This window comes from Gymnodraco acuticeps, unplaced genomic scaffold (genome assembly GCF_902827175.1).
Source record: "Gymnodraco acuticeps unplaced genomic scaffold, fGymAcu1.1, whole genome shotgun sequence".
Classification (NCBI taxonomy): domain Eukaryota; kingdom Metazoa; phylum Chordata; class Actinopteri; order Perciformes; family Bathydraconidae; genus Gymnodraco; species Gymnodraco acuticeps.
Genome location: NW_022990004.1, coordinates 101329 through 122499, shown reverse-complemented (window position 1 = coordinate 122499; position 21171 = coordinate 101329). Strand labels below are relative to the sequence as shown.

At 42.7% G+C, this 21171-nt stretch overlaps 1 protein-coding gene across 1 annotated transcript; it reads left to right on the top strand.

Moving 5' to 3' along the window:
• The first annotated feature begins 778 nt into the window (after positions 1 to 778).
• LOC117544184 lies at positions 779 to 2577 on the top strand. Its single transcript, XM_034213021.1, has 3 exons — positions 779 to 1048; positions 1133 to 1670; positions 2360 to 2577. The coding sequence occupies exons 1-3, from the start codon at positions 864 to 866 to the stop codon at positions 2375 to 2377; spliced, it is 741 nt and encodes a 246-aa protein (XP_034068912.1). The 5' UTR covers positions 779 to 863; the 3' UTR covers positions 2378 to 2577.
• Positions 2578 to 21171: the final 18594 nt, after the last annotated feature.

Genomic DNA, 21171 nt, shown 5'->3' with positions numbered 1-21171 from the left:
AAACAGGGGAAGCCTGGCTTCCCTTGGCCTCCAGGAGAAACCGCCACTGATTATGACATCATAACTGCAATAGATGTAGGCCTATGTTGTTTAAAAATTATGCCTATTGTAAATTAAGACTATTGTTATAGATAGATACATAGATAGATACATAGATGGGCTTATTAAGCCTACATTATTTTGTGTGACTGTACCTGCAGTTCCTCCCTGACTTCCATCACTTGCTCTCTCTCTCTCTCTCTCTGCCTGTCCTGTCTCTTCCTTACCAAAGCTGAGCTTCGACTGACGTAGTCTTTTCATTATATCTGAGTCAGTGTAAAAAGAAAACAATACAATGTTATATCTTCAATGTTTTATTCAAATTGAAATGAAAGAAAAGCATTACAACGTTTGTTAAAAGGTAATCCTTCTGAAATTGGATGAATGTAATTAACTTTAGCTCTCTAACTAGTTTATTCACGCAATTTAACCCAAAGTATAGCCTATACTATAGCTGCAATATAAGTTAGTGTGCATGTTGTCGGACGTCCACTGACTAACGTAGAGAGTTCACACAGGATCTGCTGGTCCTATGATGTCCTGATGAACAGAAACACAAGCAGCCCGCTGGACTCAGATCTCTAGATACCTCATCACTCCTCCACTGCTCCGGTTCAAGTCCGGTCTGCGGAGGTTTGTTGATACCGGTTGATACATGTCTTCTTCTTCTGTTTGCTTTAATCAAGGCTACGAAGTTATGCAGCGCCCCCATCGTCAGTAAATGGAAGTACTACAAAGAACCCCGTTTAGTGCAATTATTTCACAAGTTTTGTTATATACACAACTCGAAAAATATTACCGAGGTCCGGACCTCGGTGACCTCAATGGTAGATACGGCCATGACAACGGCTCAAGCTAACAAGCCCGTCCCAACCCGTGTCAACCCATTCACCTTAGCAGCAAAGGGAAAGATGACAGTAGAGAAACGTGAGGAGTGCCACAGAAAAGTCACCGCTTTTGTGGTGAAAAGGCTGCATCCCTTCTCAGAAGTAGAAGCACCTACATTTCGGTACGCAAAGACAATTATACTAATTTTCTAGCTGCCCAGACCTCACCCACAATAACAATATCATTTTTGTTTTTGTGTTTACAGGGAGATGCTTTTTACTCTTAACCCCAACTACACCCCCCTTATCAGAGATTATCTGAAAAATCAGTTAATACCATTTTGGTATGAGATTGAAAAGTCAAAAATAATTACTGAGCTTAGTGAAGTTAGCTGTGTTGCCCTCACATCTGACGGCTGGACTAGTATTGCACAAGACCACTACCTTACTGTCACAGCACACTATTTAGTGGAGGGCAAAATGTGGCAAAAAGTGCTCCAAACCAAGGCTGTCTACAAAGCCCAGACAGGAATCGTCATAGCAGAGGAGATTGCAGATGTCTTGACAGATTTTGGCCTTTTTGACAAAATAGTGGCAGTCACAGTTGACAATGCTGCAAATATGGATGTAGCCATACACAGGCTCCAATTTGTGAAGCCGGGCTGCTTTGCTCACACTTTGAATCTGGCAGCACAGAGTCTCTACTCATTGGCCATCATGTCTCAATGGATAGCAAAGATCTCTGCACTTGTTGTGTGGATTAAGAGGTCATCAATGGCTAAAACCGTGCTCCAGGAGAAGCAGGTAAGAATCACTGAGTTACATTCATTTGATTGTTGTGAATTGTATTTAATTAAATAATGCTTGTGTTTTTTTCAATACAAAGCACTGTATGCGTTTTTCAGGTATTAACATTTCAAAAACTATGTAAAACATACATGTCAAATGATAACTACTCCATGTTAAATTGAAATCCCATATGTTAAAGTATTTGTGATTTTCTTGTTTGTCAGAGCTGCCTCAACACTCGCTCATACTTGATGTGAGAACTCGCTGGAATTCTCTCCACCTAATGCTGGAGAGATTTCTCGAGCAATACCCAGCAATTCAGGCAGCCAGCTTGGATCAACGGTTGAGAAAGCCTATGGAGAGGGACAGGTAGTCAGACTGATAGATAAAAAATATAGCTACTTTATGGATCCAAAAGAAAATGTAGGCATCCAGTAGCTTCCTCATACAAAACACTAATACTTCATTATCAGGGAAGTGATTGTCTAGCCACCAGAACTAGTGCAGAGAGCTGTCACTATAAGCATGTGGTAATGCAAATGTAGATAACTTAAAAAGTAGCTAGCAATGTAAACTATACTGATTAGTGTGGATAAGTGATGGATTTAAAGAGGAGCAGTTCCCTTGTCAAACAGCATTGTTTTTGTTTAAAATGTAATATTTTTTACTTATACTTAATAATACAAATATTCTTTATCACTCAGACTTGCCCGGTTCACTGACGAAGACCTCAGGCGGGCAGAGGACTTCATCAGACTGATGAGGGTTATGTACACGTCCACCCTCTGCGTTTCTTCGGAAAAGAACCCGACATCTGGACAGATTCTGCCCATTCTCAAAAAGCTTGAGATGCATTTTACATTACATTACATTACATTTAGCTGACGCTTTTATCCAAAGCGACTTACAATAAGTGCGTTCGACCAACAAAATACAAACTTGAAGAAAACAGAATCATATAAGTACATCAGGCTTCATAGAGCAAAAACATTTCAAGTGCTACTCAACCGGCTTTAGATAAGCCAGTCCTTTATTAGTATATAAGTGCTTTGTTAATAGTTCTATCGCTCGAAGTGGAGTCGAAAGAGATGAGTTTTCAGTCTGCGCCGGAAGGTGTGTAAGCTATCTGCCGTCCTGATGTCAATGGGGAGCTCATTCCACCATCTTGGAGCCAGGACAGCAAACCCACGTGTTTTTGCTGATGGGAACTTGGGTCCCCTTCGCAGCGAGGGTGCAGCGAGCCGTTTGGTTGATGCAGAGCGGAGTGCACGTGCTGGGGTGTACAGTTTAACCATGTCCTGGATGTAGGAAGGGCCAGATCCATTGGCAGCATGGTAAGCAAGTACCAGTGTCTTGAAGTGGATTCTAGCAGTTACCGGAAGCCAGTGAAGGGAGCGGAAGCGCGGCGTGGTGTGGGAGAATTTAGGAAGGTTGAAGACCAGACGAGCCGCTGCATTCTGGGTGAGCTGCAGAGGTCGGATGGCACATGCAGGTAGACCAGCCAGGAGGGAGTTGCAGTAGTCTAGGCGTGAGATGACGAGAGCCTGGACCAGAACCTGAGTCGCTTTCTGAGTCAGCTGGGGACGTATCTTCCTGATGTTGTAAAGCGTGTATCTGCAGCAGCGGGTTGTAGCAGCGATGTTTGCAGTGAAGGACAGGTTGTTATCTAGGGTCACACCCAGATTCCTTGCAGTCTGAGTCGGGGAAACAACAGAGGTGCCGATGTTGATTGTTAGGTCAAGAGTGGGACAATCTTTTCCCGGGAGGAAGAGCAGTTCAGTCTTGTCAAGGTTGAGCTTGAGGTGATGATCATAGTTATTTCCTTGGTAAAAGAGTTTTGCTAATGTAGTTTTGTTTTATAAAATGTAAATTTGTCTCAAGCTTTGTTAAAGTGTTTCACACTTTGTAATTATCGTTTGCCCTTCTCAGCCACCATATTCAAGCCTTCAACCTCTTCATATGGTGCAGTATGGCAACCAAAATTCAGTTTCATGCCACATTCTTATGTTTATAGCACCAGGATAATTTTTTACATGATTTAAGGTATCACTCCTTAGATGTTGTATCTGGAAGAAGCCAGATATGACACTTAGGCCCAATTCCAAACCACACTCCACCCACTCCCCCTTCGTGATGGAGTGAACTCCGTCTGTAGTCACACTCGCAGCTTAGTGAGGCTCCCTTCTTCCAGGTGGAGGGTGTAAAAACAGCAGGAAGCTTTGGGAAGAACTCCCCTCTCTCCAGCTGAAACAGGAAATGCCATGATATTTCATGACAACGGTTTCAAATCAGCATCTCTTGGATTAAAAATAACAAATATAAACCTCTAAAAATCTTTTATGGCATATATTTTTTGTAAACATATTTTTGTTTTAAAATCTGATGTTTATAAACTACTTCGTATTTGCAAAAGTCAGTGTAAATATACACAACTTTACCATTTTCTAGACTAGACATGAGTAAATGATCCTAAGTTTAAACAAATACGAGGTAACCATGTAAGGGATAATGTGCAGCGAGGCGGTCATTATGGGTAAAAGAACACCCGACAGGCTGATCAGGGAACCCGACGCGAAGCGAAGGGATCTTGATCAGCTTGAATTTGCTCCGTTCACTACTCATGATCGTACGGCAGCCAACCCCAATTAGCGGGCCAGATCCGGCCGACGAGAGGCAAATGCATGGCCCGCGCTGATTCACTTGTTATAACATATTAATGAAATCTCCGCGGTTTACCTTTATTTGGACCTCCGTTGACACTCGTAAACCTGACCCTTGACCTTATCGCGTGAATATGCAAGACGTGCTTCGCGCGCTTGACTTACTCGTCACCACCCGGAATAGCGGCAAACGCATATAAACAATAGCTCGCCAGCTAGCCGCCTGTCATCCCAGCCCAGCGATGGACCAACATGACACTAACGGACCGTTTGCTGAATTGGACGTCGACCTGTCTGACTATTTGATCAGATTTCACTCTGTTGTTTTTTTGTTTTTTTATTGTTATGCCCCATCAGAACACGGCAAAATAATTTGTATTTGTTAAAGCATTTATTTATTATTATTGTGAATAAATCAAACAATTAAATCAAACAATTAAATCAAACAATTGATTTTGTTTCAAGGATGCATTTTTCCTTTCAACAGGGTTTGTTTAATTACTACTGCCACTACTACAACAATTATAATAGAGGTAACATCTGCATATAGTGTAAAACAACTTTTAGTGACACATAACATTTTGGCCCTTAGCTTTTCATGCTTGACAAAAATTGGCCCTTTGGTAAATATAATTGGGGAACCCTGTCGTACGGTCAGTACTGTGAAAACGTCTTTTTTTTATCGAGATGAGTTTGCAAATGTTGACATTTGTACAGATTTAACAAACCCTAGTGAATGAATCCACTGATCGTGCGATGTCATGGATCCTTTGAGATTTAGATATCGAGACTGAGAAAGTTTGATTCTCTGTTCATTTGTCTACCTCTCCTCCCCCTCAGATGTGTTGCCAGGTTTGTAGATGGGATTCCTCCCTCTGTGTCTTTGTGTTGTGATGCCATGCCAATTCCTCTGGAGCTGCTGTGGGACAGTTGTCTGTCAACAGAAGCCTCAGTGGGACGTCTTGGCGTTGCACTGCAGAGAGCTGGCATCCAGCGAACACTGCTCAGCTGTACACCAACACTGGAATACCTCATGATCCTCTTCACTCAGCTCCAAAACTCCAGCGGTCAGTGACTTTGCTTCTACCCGGTCTGCGCCAACGCCAGATTTGTCTGATGTATCCAGGGAGGTACAGTAGTAATTAAGGACGGGTAAAGTGTGACCTCCAGCAGGTGATTACCAGCGTTTTGTCTAAACCGAGTCACAGGGGCATGCACTGCACCCTCTTACTCTCTGCGTCCGCCCTCAACTTTAACTTCAATATATCAACTTTTCAGGATGTCCCTGTAGAGATTGGAGGAGAATCTTGTTTTTGGCCATGTCTATCAAACAGAAACTACCGTAACAAAGACTGAAAAACTCTCTTTCTGTCAGCAGATTGGTCGAGCGGATCCTGGATGTGGCTGTTGATCAGTGTCATGCTTTTTTCTGCATGTTTTATCCTCCTCTCTACAGATTGAGCGCTGACAAGGTCATTCACACAAAGTGAGCAATAATCTTCCTATTTGGGATCATGGATTAAAACAAACTAAAACTAATACAAAGCAGCCCAAATAGATAGATAAAAGGCAAAGGGGCGGAGCTGGTCTGTGATTCGTTGTCATAGAATCCCTGGGAGGTGTCTGTGCTGAGCAGCTTTCTGTCAGAAAATTAAGCTATACGGACACAGTTAACTCCATAATGCACCAAAACAGCACTGGTTTTTATAACAGAACATTCTTTTTTTATACACAACACATGCAGACTTGCACCTATTGGATGATTTATTGGCTCCAGAGGTGTGACAGATGATGTTTTCTTCATGCAGATCACATGGCACAATAACATTTTGCACTAAGATTGGCTCCAAGGGATGACACAGAGTAACACACACAGTATTTTCTAATTAAAAGCATTGTTCACTCCATTGGGAAGAAAAAGTATAATATCTATGTTTACCATTTTACTCAATAATTCTGTTAGGCCACTTCCACTTCCTTGAAGTGGTAGTCTGACTACCAACACTCGCTCTGTCTCACTGATTTCCCTCCGTCCTTGTTGAGGCTTCGCCCACCAATCGGTTCTGTTAATTGCAGTGCAGCAGTTAAGGACCCCGGATGGCTCACATTATCTTTATTTACCGGCCTAATTGTCACACTGATGGCAGCCTTGAATGGAGCTATGCAGCACTGAAGACAGATCCCTCACTCGGATGAAACACAAGACACCAGGGAGCAGGCCCGGACTGGCCATCGGGAGGACCGGGAGGTTTCCCGATGGCCTGGCCTGCTAAGTGGCCTGCTGGCCTGAGGAATCTTTTTTTTATGTATGTATTGTGAACGCAACGCTGCGCAAATGTGGGTCTGACTCTGCCTCACAGAGGGTGACTGGCTGTCTATATGATGTGGCCTGCCGAGATGGCCACTTTCATACAGATCATACACTAATGCCCTCGATTGGTCTCTGTGTGTCATTCAAGCTCGGGAGGGTGTGTGTGTGTGGCGCGAGCGAGCGAGAGAGAAAGCGCGCGCACCGGTTACATGTATTGTTGTTAGCATCTGGTGCTAGCTAGCGGTGCTAACGGATATAATGAGCTGTCAACAAGGTGGAGGGAGAGTCCTCTGCTGTCAGACTGAGAGGCTGATAACTACAGCTCAGGTGAGGTAAAGGACTCTCTGAGTGTTTAGATAGTTAACTCAGTCTAAGTTATCTCAGTGGGTCTCAAACGGTTTGGTCACCATTTATGGAAACACATATTTCCATTTGAAGGGGGAGTGATTAGTAAAACATGCATGAATACAAATTTGTTTTAACTAGGTGAAAAAAGGTAAGATAAACTATTAAAACTTGTTGAGAGCTAAAACTAGTCTTTGCTGCTGCCTCAAAGAGGAGCAGGGGGGAGAGGGGGGAGACAGGAGAGGCTGGTTCAGGAGCACAGACACACTCACAACTATAAATGAACCAAAAACAAATAAATAAACAAGTTTCAGTGTTTTTCATATTGGATATGGTATGTTATTGGTTATGGCCATGTTTTTATGATTTTATGATTATTTAAATGTATACAGTTCTGTTTCATATGGGTGTAGTCTCTTTAGTTCCCCCTCAAAGTGCACCAGATTGATGCATTTAAGTCCAACATTTAAAAAAAAAAAAAATCTTACCGGGGGAGCATGCCCCCGGACCCCCCTAGAGGATTTGAGGTCCATCTCCACATAAAATATGTTCACATGGATAGGTTCCTAAATAGATTTGCACTTTTTTTTTAAATAGTAACCCATGTCCATGTTTATTCTGGGGTAGTAGATTTAAAGTTTAGGGCTATCACTATGGGCAGCAATGCTGTAAATATTGACAAATAAATCCAGGAAAATGGCACAAAAGAAAACTGGTAGTGGCCTGGCTGGGTGTATAATTCCCGGACTGACTTATTGTCCCAGTCCGGCCCTGCCAGTGAGACATTTGTACAGAAGGATGTTGGAGTGGAGAACCTGGAAGAGTGTTAGCAGAAAAGCTTAAAATGATGACGTACATAGGATGATATCATATGAGTAGGAGGAAACCATAGAAGAAGCTGGGAATGTCTTTGCTGGAGAAGAAGAAGAATTTGTAGTCATTGAGGTATTGCAGTACAAAAGACAATAGGACAGGGAGCTGGAGTCAGTTAGGGCAGAGACAAGAAACACAGAACGAGGGACGAGGCAGTGGACGCAGCAGACATTACACACACACACACACACACACACACGGTTTGAATACCATTTACTTCAATCCTTCTTCCTAATGCTATATTTAAAGATGTGTGTGTGTGTGTGTGTGTGTGTGTGTGTGTGTGTGTTAGCATACCCTCCAAATGTTCGCTCCTGCAAACATAATGCAGGACAAACAGGGTTCATTTAAAGCACTGTAGGTGCTCAGATTCACCTTGACATGCAGCACAGGGTCGGGATCAGACTGCTGCTGCAGGAAAGATTAAGGTAACTCTTGCAACTCATACTATGTATAACAGTGTATTATTAAGCTTACATTATTGTTGTGCACTGCCACTAAGAAAACACACTCAAATAGTAATTTGGGTTTTTTCTGTTTTCGCAGCTTCATTATGTTGGTGGTCTCTTACTTTTTGCCTCAATGCATTTTCTTAATTTGCAGCACAATGAGTTTTCAGTGCCACCATAGAATTACAAGTATGAACATGTGGTTGTATCTCACACACTGCACACACATTCACCTCTGTAATGATTACACAGTCATGTCCCTTGTCCCTCTCTCTTACCTACCTGAGTTGTCCCTTCATATCTCTGTCCCGTAACAAGCCGCTAACTGCCTCTCACAGCACACGCACACACACAAACACACACATGCTGCCGGTTTACACACACTGCCAGCCAGGGGAGGGGCTGTGTGTGTGTGTGTGTGTGTGTGTGTGTGACACTGCCTCCTGTCCCCTGTGCCCCACTAACGTCCTCTTTACCAGCAGCAGAAATATCCTCTTTGCACTTTCTATTTTCACTCCTCTCCCTCCGCTCCTTTTTATTTTCTTTCCTCCCTTCCTTCCTTTCTTTTCCTCTACTTTCCTGTATTATCCATGGTCGCAACATTAATGGATACATTAATGTATAACGTCATAATTAGATTTAGCATTCTCAATAACCCCCAAAACCCCTCCAACATTTTCCAAATCTGCCAAGCGATTTTTAAACTATTGTCCACATATAGTATTTAACGCAATTTATGCAAATTGCCCAACATATGCAGGTGAGCATCCGGCAGTTTCTATGTGCTGAGGACCCTACTATACATTTCTAACACAACACGTTTGGGTACTCAACATTCCCGGGTTCACAGTGCTGGCAACTAGACTAATAGGTAACTCTCGTCTTTATAGTTTTCAGGTTTATGTAACAGTTAAACATGACAACAACAACAACCAAAAAAAAAAAACATGTAGCATAAAAACGCAAAGCATCCCCCCCTCCCCCCAAAATAACAAAACAAAGACAAACAAAAACAAACAAAAGTCAGTGCATAAATCAAAACACAACGAGATACTACACATACACAGTGTTACTATCCAGAGGCTTGTTGGCTAACCAGATGATATACCTACAGTATGGTGGCGTCAGTGATGCATCTATACATTCTAAATAAGGCTGCCAGATCTTCAGAAAGGTGTTATATCCTTTTCTAAGACTATATGTGATCTTTTTAAGAGGAATACAACTGTTCATTTCTGAAGACCATCTATCAATGAAGAGAGGAGAGTCAGATGTCCATGTTAGTGTTATGCATTTCCTAGCCACACATAAAGCAATTTCCATAAATGTAATTTGGGATTTAGTTAAAGATCTATTGAGACTTGTGAAATCAGCCAGTAAGCAAAGCTCAGGATCTAAAGGGAAGGTAGATCCTGTGATCTTGGTCAAGGTGTCACACAAGTCGTACCAAAAGCACCTCACTTTTGTGCAAAGCCAGGTACAGTGTAGGAAGGAGCCGACCTCGATACCACACCTGAAGCACATCTCTGACAGCTCGGGCTTGGATCTATGTAATTTCTGTGGGGTGAGGTACAGTTGATGGAGGAAATGATAGTGCACCAGTCTGTACCTGGCATTAATAGTAGCTGTAGATTAATAGTAGATTTATGTAAACTTGGCTTTGGGCCCTCATTCAGCAGTAAAGAGTACATTTTAGAAATACCTTTGTACACATTTCCCTCATGAAGCAGTTTCTCCACATCAGTCAACACAGGTAAAGTTATCTCAGGGCCCAGGTTGGCTCCAAGAAAGGATCTTAACTGAAGATAGCAGAAGAAGGTCTTGTTGGACAAGTCATATGTCCTCTTTAATTGTTCAAAGGACATGAGGAGTCTTTTTTCGTAGCAATCTTCCAAATGTTGGATCCCCTTATGATGCCAAGTTTCCAGAATCTTGTTATTGAGAGTCATGGGTATGAGTTCATTTTGTCTCAGAGGTGACTTTGGTGACAGTCCAACTTTCAGTCCCAGACTTCTGTGAGTCTCACACCACATTTTAATCAAATGCCTTAAAATAGGGTTGTCTGTCTTCTTGGATATAGTCCTGGGGTTCCATTTATAAATAAAATCGCTGAACACTTTTTCTTTCAGGGGGTGCAATCCAATTTGTATCCAGGATGGGGCACCATCGCCCTCAAAAAAGTCTGAAACAAATCGCATTTGAGCCGCCAAATAATACTTTTTAAAACATGGTAATCGAAGAAGGCCCCCTGATCTGTAATCCCACGTTAATTTATCCATAGATACCCTGGCCACCTTACAGTTCCATATAAACTGTCTAACATATTTATTGAGGGTTTAAAAAAAAGTTTGAGGCAGTTGAATGGGTAAGGACCGGAAAAGATACTGTAGCCTTGGTAGTATATTCATTTTTACACAGTTAACTCTGCCAATTAGAGTAATGGGTAAATTCATCCACCTTTGTAGATCACTTTCAATTCTACTGAGCAATGGGAGGTAGTTCAGTTTGTATATATTTGTAAGGTCATTATCTATAGTTATCCCAAGATATTTTATATTATTAACCCACTTAAATGGGCTTGTACGTTGATACTCAGTGTAATCAAAGTTAGTTAGTGGAATGATTTCACTTTTCTCTTGGTTTACCTTATATCCTGAGATAACACCATAAGCATTTAGCAGGGTCTGTAGTTTGGTGAGGGAGTTACCAGGGTCTGTCAAGTACAAAAGTACATCATCTGCCAGGAGATTAATTTTATGATTTGTCAGATCCACTCTAAAACCCTTTATATCAGGATCCTGTCTAATTGCTTGAGCTAGGGGCTCAATAGCCAAGACAAAAAGCCCTGGAGACAGAGGGCAGCCCTGTCGGCTTGATCTACTCAGGGGAAAAGCGGCAGAGATCTGACCATTAGTACTCATTTTGGCCCGAGGTTGATGATAAAGAGTTTTAACCCAATTAATAAACAACTGACCAAACCCAAACTTGGCCAAGACTTTAAATAAATATGGCCACTCCAGCCAACTCTCGTCTTTATGAATCTCTTTTCTCTCACTGTCTCTCCTTCTGTTCTGGTTTCTGTTGTTGAGGGTTTCAAAGTCAGCGACAGATGAAGCAAACCTGGAGTGTGTCTGAGGGCGTCAAAGCAGCATGGTTCCATTCTTTCTCCACTGCAGTTCAAGTGTGAAGGAGGGTCAAACCAGACATGTGGCTAGTGAGGTATGAGGGAGTGTGTGTGTGTGTGTGTCAGTGTGAGTGTGTTTATTAACACTAGAACCGCCAGAGGTCGCTGTATACCTAAAACCGCCAACGGGTAAAATGTACCGGTTATTGATTTTCAAGGTACAATGTTCTTTTATTTATCATACAGAACAGTGAGTTTTGATCGCACAGGGATGAAACGTATACCAATAGAATCTGTGGACTCTCAGCTTTTCATATGATATCGTTTGTGCAGATAGCATGAAGTATAAAATATCGCTAAGAGTGCTGATTTAAATGCTTGGTGTTAGACTTGTGTTTTGTTTAAGTACAAATCTCTATCTATCTATCGATCTATCTGTAATGTTCTGTTCTATGGACATATAATTGTCTACATAAACAGACGACGCAGACTACTTCTCTCATTCCGAGTGTCCATCTTTATTCAACTGGCACGTAACCTGCACACATGAATTACGTCCTCAACGTGAGCTCAGTCATCCAAGATCTTGTATTCTCCAAGATTTTACACTATATATAACTATCTATCTGTCTATTTTCTCTGTCCATCTATCAATATATCTCTCTCAATCTATCTCTCTGTAAGGAACCGCAGTAGACAAAAGGCGTTGCTATAGCAACACGTCATGTTTACGCTGTATTTTATATGAGGTAAATATTACCTGCTGGCGGATATAGGTATAAATGGCATTTTTGTTGGCGATTTTTTCATTCTGACTTCATATTGACAATTGTTAACAACAGAGGGTGCTACATAACACACTTTCAGGAAAAGTCACGGACTGGGAGACTTTGATATGTTATTGAAAAAAAGTTACATACAATCAAAAAACAGCTGCGAGTAAGATGTACCCGTTGGCGGTTCTAGTGTTAAGGATGGGCCGATTGCTGGGGGAAACATACAGGCAAGAAGGAGAAGTGGAATTTACGGCTTCATCAAGTCCAGTCCACACCCAACTCACAATCCACACACACACACACACACACACACACACACACACTACCTGCCCTCACTATCTAGTTAAGTACTTTATTTGATAGTTTACAGGAGGTATCCTCCTACACATCCCCACCTCTGCTCAGTTTTTTGCTCCTCCATGCACAAAGAGGAGGGACGGGTCAGCTTTATCTCTGTCCCCCAAAGAAATCACGAGTCATCATTATTATATTTCAAAGTTGATTTATTGTCAAAGCTCACTTTTTTACCAATTAGTCAATAATATTGAAACAGAGGACTTGGCTTTTGTTTAAGTTTTATGGGGAGCTCTGTACTTAAAAACATACATAAACATAAAAGCCAACAAGGGTGTAGCTTTAACACTTTGTCGTCAATATAGACAGTTACTGTATGTGTGTACTTAAATTCTCCATTTCTAATAATAATAATAAATAATAATTCCTTACATTTATTATAGCGCTTTTCCAGATGCTCAAAGCGCTTTACAAATACACATTAAACATATTTTTTATACATGCAATGGTCACTGTGGACAATACCCACAGGAGCAAGTTCAGGTGAAGTGTCTTGCCCAAGGACACAACGGCTTTACAGACGCAGCAGCGGCGGGTTTCACCCCTTGATCTGATGATCATTGCACAGCGCACTGCGCCACACCGTCCATCTTCACGCCTCAAGGTCATCGAGGCGCTTCTACAAGTACACATTGATATTATACATGTACTGTGGACATTACCCACAGGAGCAAATCCGGGTGAAGTGTCTTGCCCAAGGACACAACGGCCTGACGCAGTGGCGGCAGGAGCGGGTTTCGAACTGGAGTTCTCCCCAGCACCCCCCTTGATCTGATAATCAGATGCACAGACCACTGCGCCACCCGTCCCTATTTCTGACTCATATTCCCTGCTGTGAGGCTGTATACAGCTAGACAAACTAATAACAATATATATATAGAAAGCCCTTCATCATATGTCCTTAATATTTTAACATTAACATTAAGCACTTTTCAAGATGATGATGATGTGTGTGTGTGTGTGTGTGTGTGTGTGTGTGTGTGTGTGTGTGTGTGTGTGTGTGTGTGTGTCTGTCTGTCTGTCTGTCCGTCCGTCCGTCCGTCCGTCTGACTGTGTGTCTGTCTGTCTGTCTGTCTGTCTGTCTGTCTGTCTGTCTGTCTGTCTGTCTGTCAGTCTGTGTGTGTCAGCTGTCCGGATGCTATTTTAGATAAGTATCAGACGGCGCTCCATACATTAAAAGGTCTTGAAGCTGTTCCAGAACCAGCAACAGATTGAGAAACCGTCCCTGTTGATGACATAGTAAAACCGGAAGTGTCCCCTTGACTGTCAAATGATTTTACAGTGATATCTGCAGTACTCATCAACTAAAAAACATCAGTTTGTCCTTGTTAATTACACAACATTAATTGGTTTAAATTGTGTAGAATGCGTTTGTGTTTTTCCGTTTCGTTTCTGAGACACATATTTTTTTTCTGAGTTTTGGAAATGGTGTTTATGCGATAGAAAAAACAAACAAAAAAATGCTTTTCTCTTTGACAGTCATCACATAAATGCATATTATATGGTTCGGCTGCATTAAACATTACACATCTGCCATAGTTCTTTATTTATAGAGCCCTGAATAGAAGACCTTTGTCTTTGTAAATATTCAACATGTACATTTTCTACTTTCTTGTTTATATCTTGTCTTTTAATTTGTATTGTACAATGCCATGTATTTTCATGCTGCTGCAACACAAACATTTCCCAAATTGGGATCAATAAAGTTCTATCTTATCTTGTCTTATCTTTGGACAAACTGGAAGAACTCTGACAACGAAACTGAATCCATGACGTGGATAACAAATATATCCGCAATTAAACAACATCTTCAATTTCTCTTCAAACAATACATCTCCTTGCAATGACTTTTATATTTGATGCAATCAGTAGATAGGCTATATTTTACACCTTTTTGCATACCCAAAATGAACTACAAAACATGATGTCGTTTTGCATAACGGCCAGAGCTGATATAATGGGACTTTTAGTTAGTTCATTTTTATAGATATTATTGATTTTCTTTGCATTAAAGAATGTAAACACTGAGTTGAGAGAATAGTCAGGGGTTTTAGGTGATGGGAGACACATCTATAGATTCAGAATTGCAATATCTAAGCGTTAAATGATTGCACATAATTGTTCTCCCTTATTATTCTTGGTTGAGATGGAAAATAACTGTTAGTTGTAGCTCAGGAAACACAGGGATAGAGAAGGGTGTGACATGCCACAAAGGTCCCAGGATAAATGTTGGACGAAGTGTGGTATATATTCCATCCCTAATCCAAGCATGCTCCCTTTTACCACCGATGTCCTCCTTTCTTAAATATATGATTGCTCTGCGATTTTAATATCTATCGATCATGATTGGAGATGACACCTGCCATTCCCAATTTCCCCTGCTGGAGCTGCTGAGCGTCTGAAGGTCATGGTGGGATGTGGGGATGGATGTCAGGACGGTGCAGCAGACGGTCAGCAGGTTCAGCCCCATACGTGTGTGAATGTGTGTGTATAAGCGGTAAATAGAGAGGGAGGTGATAGGGGGAGGGTTAGAGAGACGGATATAAAGTATGTTTCCATAATTCCACAGTATGTGAGACTGTATAGCCTCTCTCTCTCTCTTTTTGCTGTTCTCTCTCAGTGGCGCTCGCTCTCCAGGAGAGATAGAGGGCATTCATTATCTGCCGGCCCACTGGGAACCCCCCCCCCTCTTTAGATGCATCCAGCAGTTTAAACCAGGCCAATCAGAGCGGAGGGGGAGGAGAGGGTGAGGAGGAGTATGTGCGCTGGGGGGGATCTCACATTCAACCTGCCCACCAGTTCATCCACTGTAACCATGGTGATCCACTCACATAATGGGATGACACAGTGGCCCAATACATTTCAGGTTTGAGTTAAGGACATACCTGTAGTAAATGCAGAGGAAAGAGTAAAGCAACCCCTGATTGTTTTTAAACAATCACTCTTTGTCTTTATTAACATGACGTTTTAAAGGTCAATTATTGGAAAAAGTAACATTTCCATGTTTTTGTTTTGTTATTTTTAAGTCTTTGTGGTTTATTGATGCTGAGTAAGTATCAAAATGCTCAATTCACCAGCAAATGCACACATTTCGATTTCAGAAACTGGGCCTATTAACCGTCAAGGCTTCCCAAACATTGTGGTGTCACAAATGCATAAGGTTTAGTTAGAAAGTATCACTACAGTGTCAGAGTCATTTCCCAGCGATGACGGTGCACAGATGCCAGAAAGCACAGGACCGGGATGATCTCCTTGGGGCCCCCGTATCCACGGAAGGGCTCTTCGTGTCGATCCCCTCGGTCACCCAGCGTTTCAGTCGCTTGGAGGAAGAGAGGGCGCAGCTCAGCCGCATGTTGCCGCTGGCTCGTCCTCAGGCTCCTCGGGGCTTAACAGGTTAAGCAACAGGTGATATCACGGTGACCACGCCCACTTCTTATAAACAGTCTTTGTACTGTAAGTAACACACTGTATCTGGCCTCAAAACAACACAAGCCATCATCAGGGTTACACACAACAGTATCTGCAGTCTGACTACAACTAACCATAATCAGGAAACCTCTTTTAAACACTTGTTGTGGCTTTCAAACTGAAGTCCATGTGGAAAAACGTGGAACAAACTTTGACATTACACTGGTCTCAATTTTTTTAATGTATTGTTTCTGTAAAATAACTGGCTGCTTTTTTATCTCATAAAATGGTCATATGTCCGCCGCTGAACAGTGAAACACACACACACACTATTCTGTAATCGTTAATGTGTCCAAATACATTGCCCTGCTGAATAAGACACTGACAGAGACTGTGTCAGTGTCTTAGCCAATGTATTGTAATTAAGTTTGTGTGTATGTTCATGCTCTCGCTGTATTTCCGTGCTTGCAGTGTCACATCCATGTTAACAACACATTTATTCTGATTGTACACAGTAATGACTGATTAATTATTCCCAGCTCCAATTATCATTTCATTACTGGCACACACGCACACACACACAGAGAAACACACACAAACAAATGTAGAAAACACTTGAGTGTGTGAGGAATAACTAGCAGCAGTGGTTCTCTGCCACTTGCTGAGGCTAATTGAGGTTAATGAATGTAACTGGTGAGTTAAAACACATTAGCTAGAATAATTAAGAGCAGCATTGGTGTGAGCACCAGTTTGTCGGAAACACCACAGGAAATTACACAACCCATCAAACATGATTTCCTCCCACTTTGTCAGAGATTGAAATATGTGTCTCGATTGAGAATTCATACAGTGCCATTAAAATGAAGTACTTTTCAGAGTTACACATTTCTTATAGCACCTGATCTTGGTGAGGGATGAAACAGAAGAGAGGACACACACACACACACACACACACACACACACACACACACACACACACACACACACACACACACACACACACACACACACACACACACACACACACACACACACACACACACACACACACACACACACACACACACACACACACACACCACACACACACACACACACACACACACACACACACACACACACACACACACCACACACACACACACACACACACACACACACACACACACACACACACACACACACACACACACACACACACACACACACACACACCACACACACACACACACACACACACACACACACACACACACACACACACACACACACACACACACACACACACACACACACACACACACACACACACACACACACACTGTGAAGGACCAGGGTACAGAAAAGTTTTAAGATGGGTAATAAAATCAATTAGGTTTAAACAAAAAGGTGTAGATATCAACAGACACAATCTAGCATGTAAACGCATAAGCAGAACGTCACAAAAATGGGTGACATCCTGTGTGCTCTTCTGTCCAAGAGCAACTCACATACCCCCCCTCATCTCCACACTGCAGGGATTTATAGCACTACTGGTCAGTCCATTATTGCATGCAGGGAAAAGAGGCTCTAAAAAAGGGTGGCTTAAATGGAGTGGCCTCTTCAAACACCCCTCAGGGTTTGAGAGGAATGGTGTAGTCCAATTAGCTGACACATCTATAAAGGCAGGTGTTTCCCATCAGCTCAGCCTTTTGCCAGGAGCAAGGTGAGCTGTAAGACACTGACAATAGGATTACACACAACACAAATCACAATAGATATTTTAAACAAGATTGCGTGCACTCAATCTAGCAAAAATAAAGCTGTTTTAATCAATGTGTCTGTGTATTGTAAACAAAATCATAACCTTTACGATGTGTGTTCGTTTGTGAGGCTTGTAGCCCTCACACATTCCCCTCCTTTTGGAATCACGCCATGAGAGCGTGATAGGAAGTCCGCAGTAGTGTTGTCCCGGCCAGGAATGTGCTGGATGGTGAAGTTATATGGCTGCATTGCCAGGTACCATCGGGTGATGCGGCTGTTGGCGTCCTTCATCCCTGCCATCCACTTCAGGGCTTTATGATCCGTTTGTAGGATGAACTCTCTTCCCAGGAGGTAGTACTTGAGAGAGTCTAGGGCCCATTTCACTGCCAGGCACTCTTTCTCAACAATTGAGTAGTGAGTCTCCCTTGGGAACAGCTTCCTGCTGATATAGGCCACGGGGTGAAGGTCATTGGGCTCTCCCTGCAAAAGCACCGCTCCCAAACCTCTGTCTGAAGCATCCGTTTGCAATATGAAGTCTTTAGCAAAATCAGGACTACACAAAACAGGGTTCTTACTCAGTGCATCCTTGAGGTCGTTAAAACCAGACTCCGCCTCCTCACTCCACTGCAGCAAAGTTGGGCCCATCCGTTTAGTCATATCTGTTAGAACAGTAGTTAGGCACAAACCGACGGTACCAACCTGACATTCCCAGGAATTACTTCAGCTGGGTCTTTGTCTGCGGAGGCTGACAGAACTGGATGGCTTGTAGTTTGTGGGTCTGATAACTCCGTTGCCAATAATATAACCAAGATATTCGGTCTCAGTCCTGCAAAACTGGCACTTTGAGTGGTTGACAGTCAATCCAGCCTCCTTTAGACGTCCAATGACGGCTTTCAGATGGTCCAAATTATCCTCCCATGTAGCACTGTGAATGACAATATCATCAAGATATGCTGCAGCAAAATCTGACAATCCCAACAATACCTGGTCCATTAATCTTTGGAACATAGCTGGTGCGCCATGCAGTCCAAACGGCATTACGGAGAACTGGTACAGACCCCATGGTGTACGGAAGGCTGTTAACTCACGGGACTGTGGAGTCTGCGGCACCTGCCAGTAGCCTTTACATAGATCAATCGTGGTTAGAAACTTTGCTTTGCCCAACCGATCAATGAGTTCATCAATGCGAGGTACTGGATAGGAATCAAACTCAGAAATTGCATTCAGATAACGGAAGTCTATGCAAAACCGTATGGTGCCATCCTTCTTTGGTACCAATACAATGGGGTTGCACCACTCACTTCTTGATACCTCAATGATTCCCAGGGATATCATCAGATCCACTTCCTTTTTAAGGGACACCAGGAGGCGCTCGGGGATTCTGTAGCTCAATCTTCGCACAACCTTTTGTCCAGCAGAAAAGCTCCTCTCCCTGGCAGATCTGTCATACCAGGTTTTTTGGTTCATTTGGACCTCCAACACATTCTGCTGGGCCAGTGCAGTCATTCTGCTCAGTTTCTCCCTCATGTGGACAACATAGGCAATGATACTCTGTGGCTCATCTGGTTTGGGATCCTTTTCCCAGTGAGTTTTGAGCAAGGAAAGTGGGCCTCTTACTTCATGTCCATATAAGAGTTCGAACGGGGAGAACCCAGTTGATGCTTGAGGGACTTCTCTGAAAGCAAAAAGCACATAGGGTAACCACTGGTCCCAATCAGATCCTGTTTCACAGATGAACTTCCTGAGCATTTGTTTCAGTGTTTGGTTAAACCTCTCTGTCAAACCATCAGTCTGAGGATGGTAGGGGGTAGTCCTGATTCTTTTAATCCCCAGTAGTTTATACACATCCTGTATTAACTTAGACATAAAGTTAGTCCCTTGATCAGTAAGAATTTCTTAGGGAAACCCTACTCTCGCAAAGAACTGCACCAAACAAAAAGCAATTGACTTTGCTTTGACAGTTTTAAGCGGAAAAACTTCAGGATATCTTGTAGCGTAGTCAGTTATTACTAGCATGAAGCAATTTCCAGACTTGCTTCTTTCTACCGGGCCCACAATGTCCATACCTAATCGTTCAAATGGAGTAGTTATGACTGGCAATGGTTGAAGAGGGACTTTCGAAGGGTATTTGGCTGAGGTTTGTTGACATTGAGGACAACTTTTGCAATACTGCGCCACATCAGCGCGTAGACCAGGCCAGTGGAAATGTCTCTGGATTCGGTCAACAGTTTGCGTTTCCCTAGGTGACCTGCCCAGGGAATAGAGTGACCCAGCTCAAGGACAAGGTCTCTAACAGACTTTGGTACCATCAGCTGCTTTGTTGACCCCTGTTGGCGGTACAGTATTCCATTTCCTTGAAAATACCCATCTTCCTTTGAATGTCCAAAGTTCTCCTCTTCTTCCAAGGGTTTGGCCTGCTTTAGATAAGGAGTTAGACTAGCATCCTCTTGCTGCATTTTCTGAATGTCAATAGGCATTTTAAATCCCAAAGGTTGTGGTGGATTCAGTTCAACGGACACATTTACTGTAGTATTTTGGAACTTTTCCTGTCTTCTCTGTCTACGTGTCTTATGGTTTTTCCCAGGCTTTGCTTCAATATCCTCATTATAGAAAGGCAGCTCACTGAGAGGTTGAATAGACAATTCGGTCTCCTTGACTTTTGACCTTGTGAGTGCGACATTACAGACCTTACTTGGATGCAAAAGGTCAAGAAGAACAGGAAGGTCGTCACCAAGCACCACCGGATAGGGAAGACGATCAGCCACTCCAACATTCAGAAGGTAACTCTGGCCCCTCACTTTAAGATAAACATCTGCTGTGGGATAAGGTTTTTCATCGCCATGTACACCGCAAATAGGCACAGTGTCAATCGTATTTACATCATGTGGAGAAATGAACTGTCTGTGAACAAGTGTCTGGCTGCTGCCACTGTCAATTAGGGCCTTTAACTCACAGCCATTTACTTCCACCATGGTCTCTCTCCGTGGCTGTTTTGGCTCATCCTTTGGCTCCCGGTGACCTCTGGGCATATAGCACATCTGGGTTCATTTTACAGGATTTTTGGGACAAACAGGTTTAGTGTGTCCCTCTTCACCACACAAGTAACAAATTAGTCTCCTGGAGGGTTTAACATTTGAGTTCACCTCTGTTGGTTTCTCCCTTATAGGAGCCTTACCCCATGTTGAGTCCAACCTCTGTGTTGGCCGAGACATACCTTGCACTTTGGGGTCCCTAGATGTCTTCCAGGCAGTGAAGCTCCATGGCTGCTTCTTCCGCCTGGCAGCGACAAACACATCAGCCAGGTCAGCGGCATCTGCGGCCGTTTTAGGGTTGTACTCCCTAATCCAAACCTGTAGCTCTGGGGAAAGCATTCTCAGATACTGTTCAAGGACAATCATTTCTCCAATTTCCCGAACAGTTTTCCCTTTTGGACTGAACCCACTTCCCATAAAGTTCTTTTAAACGGACATAAA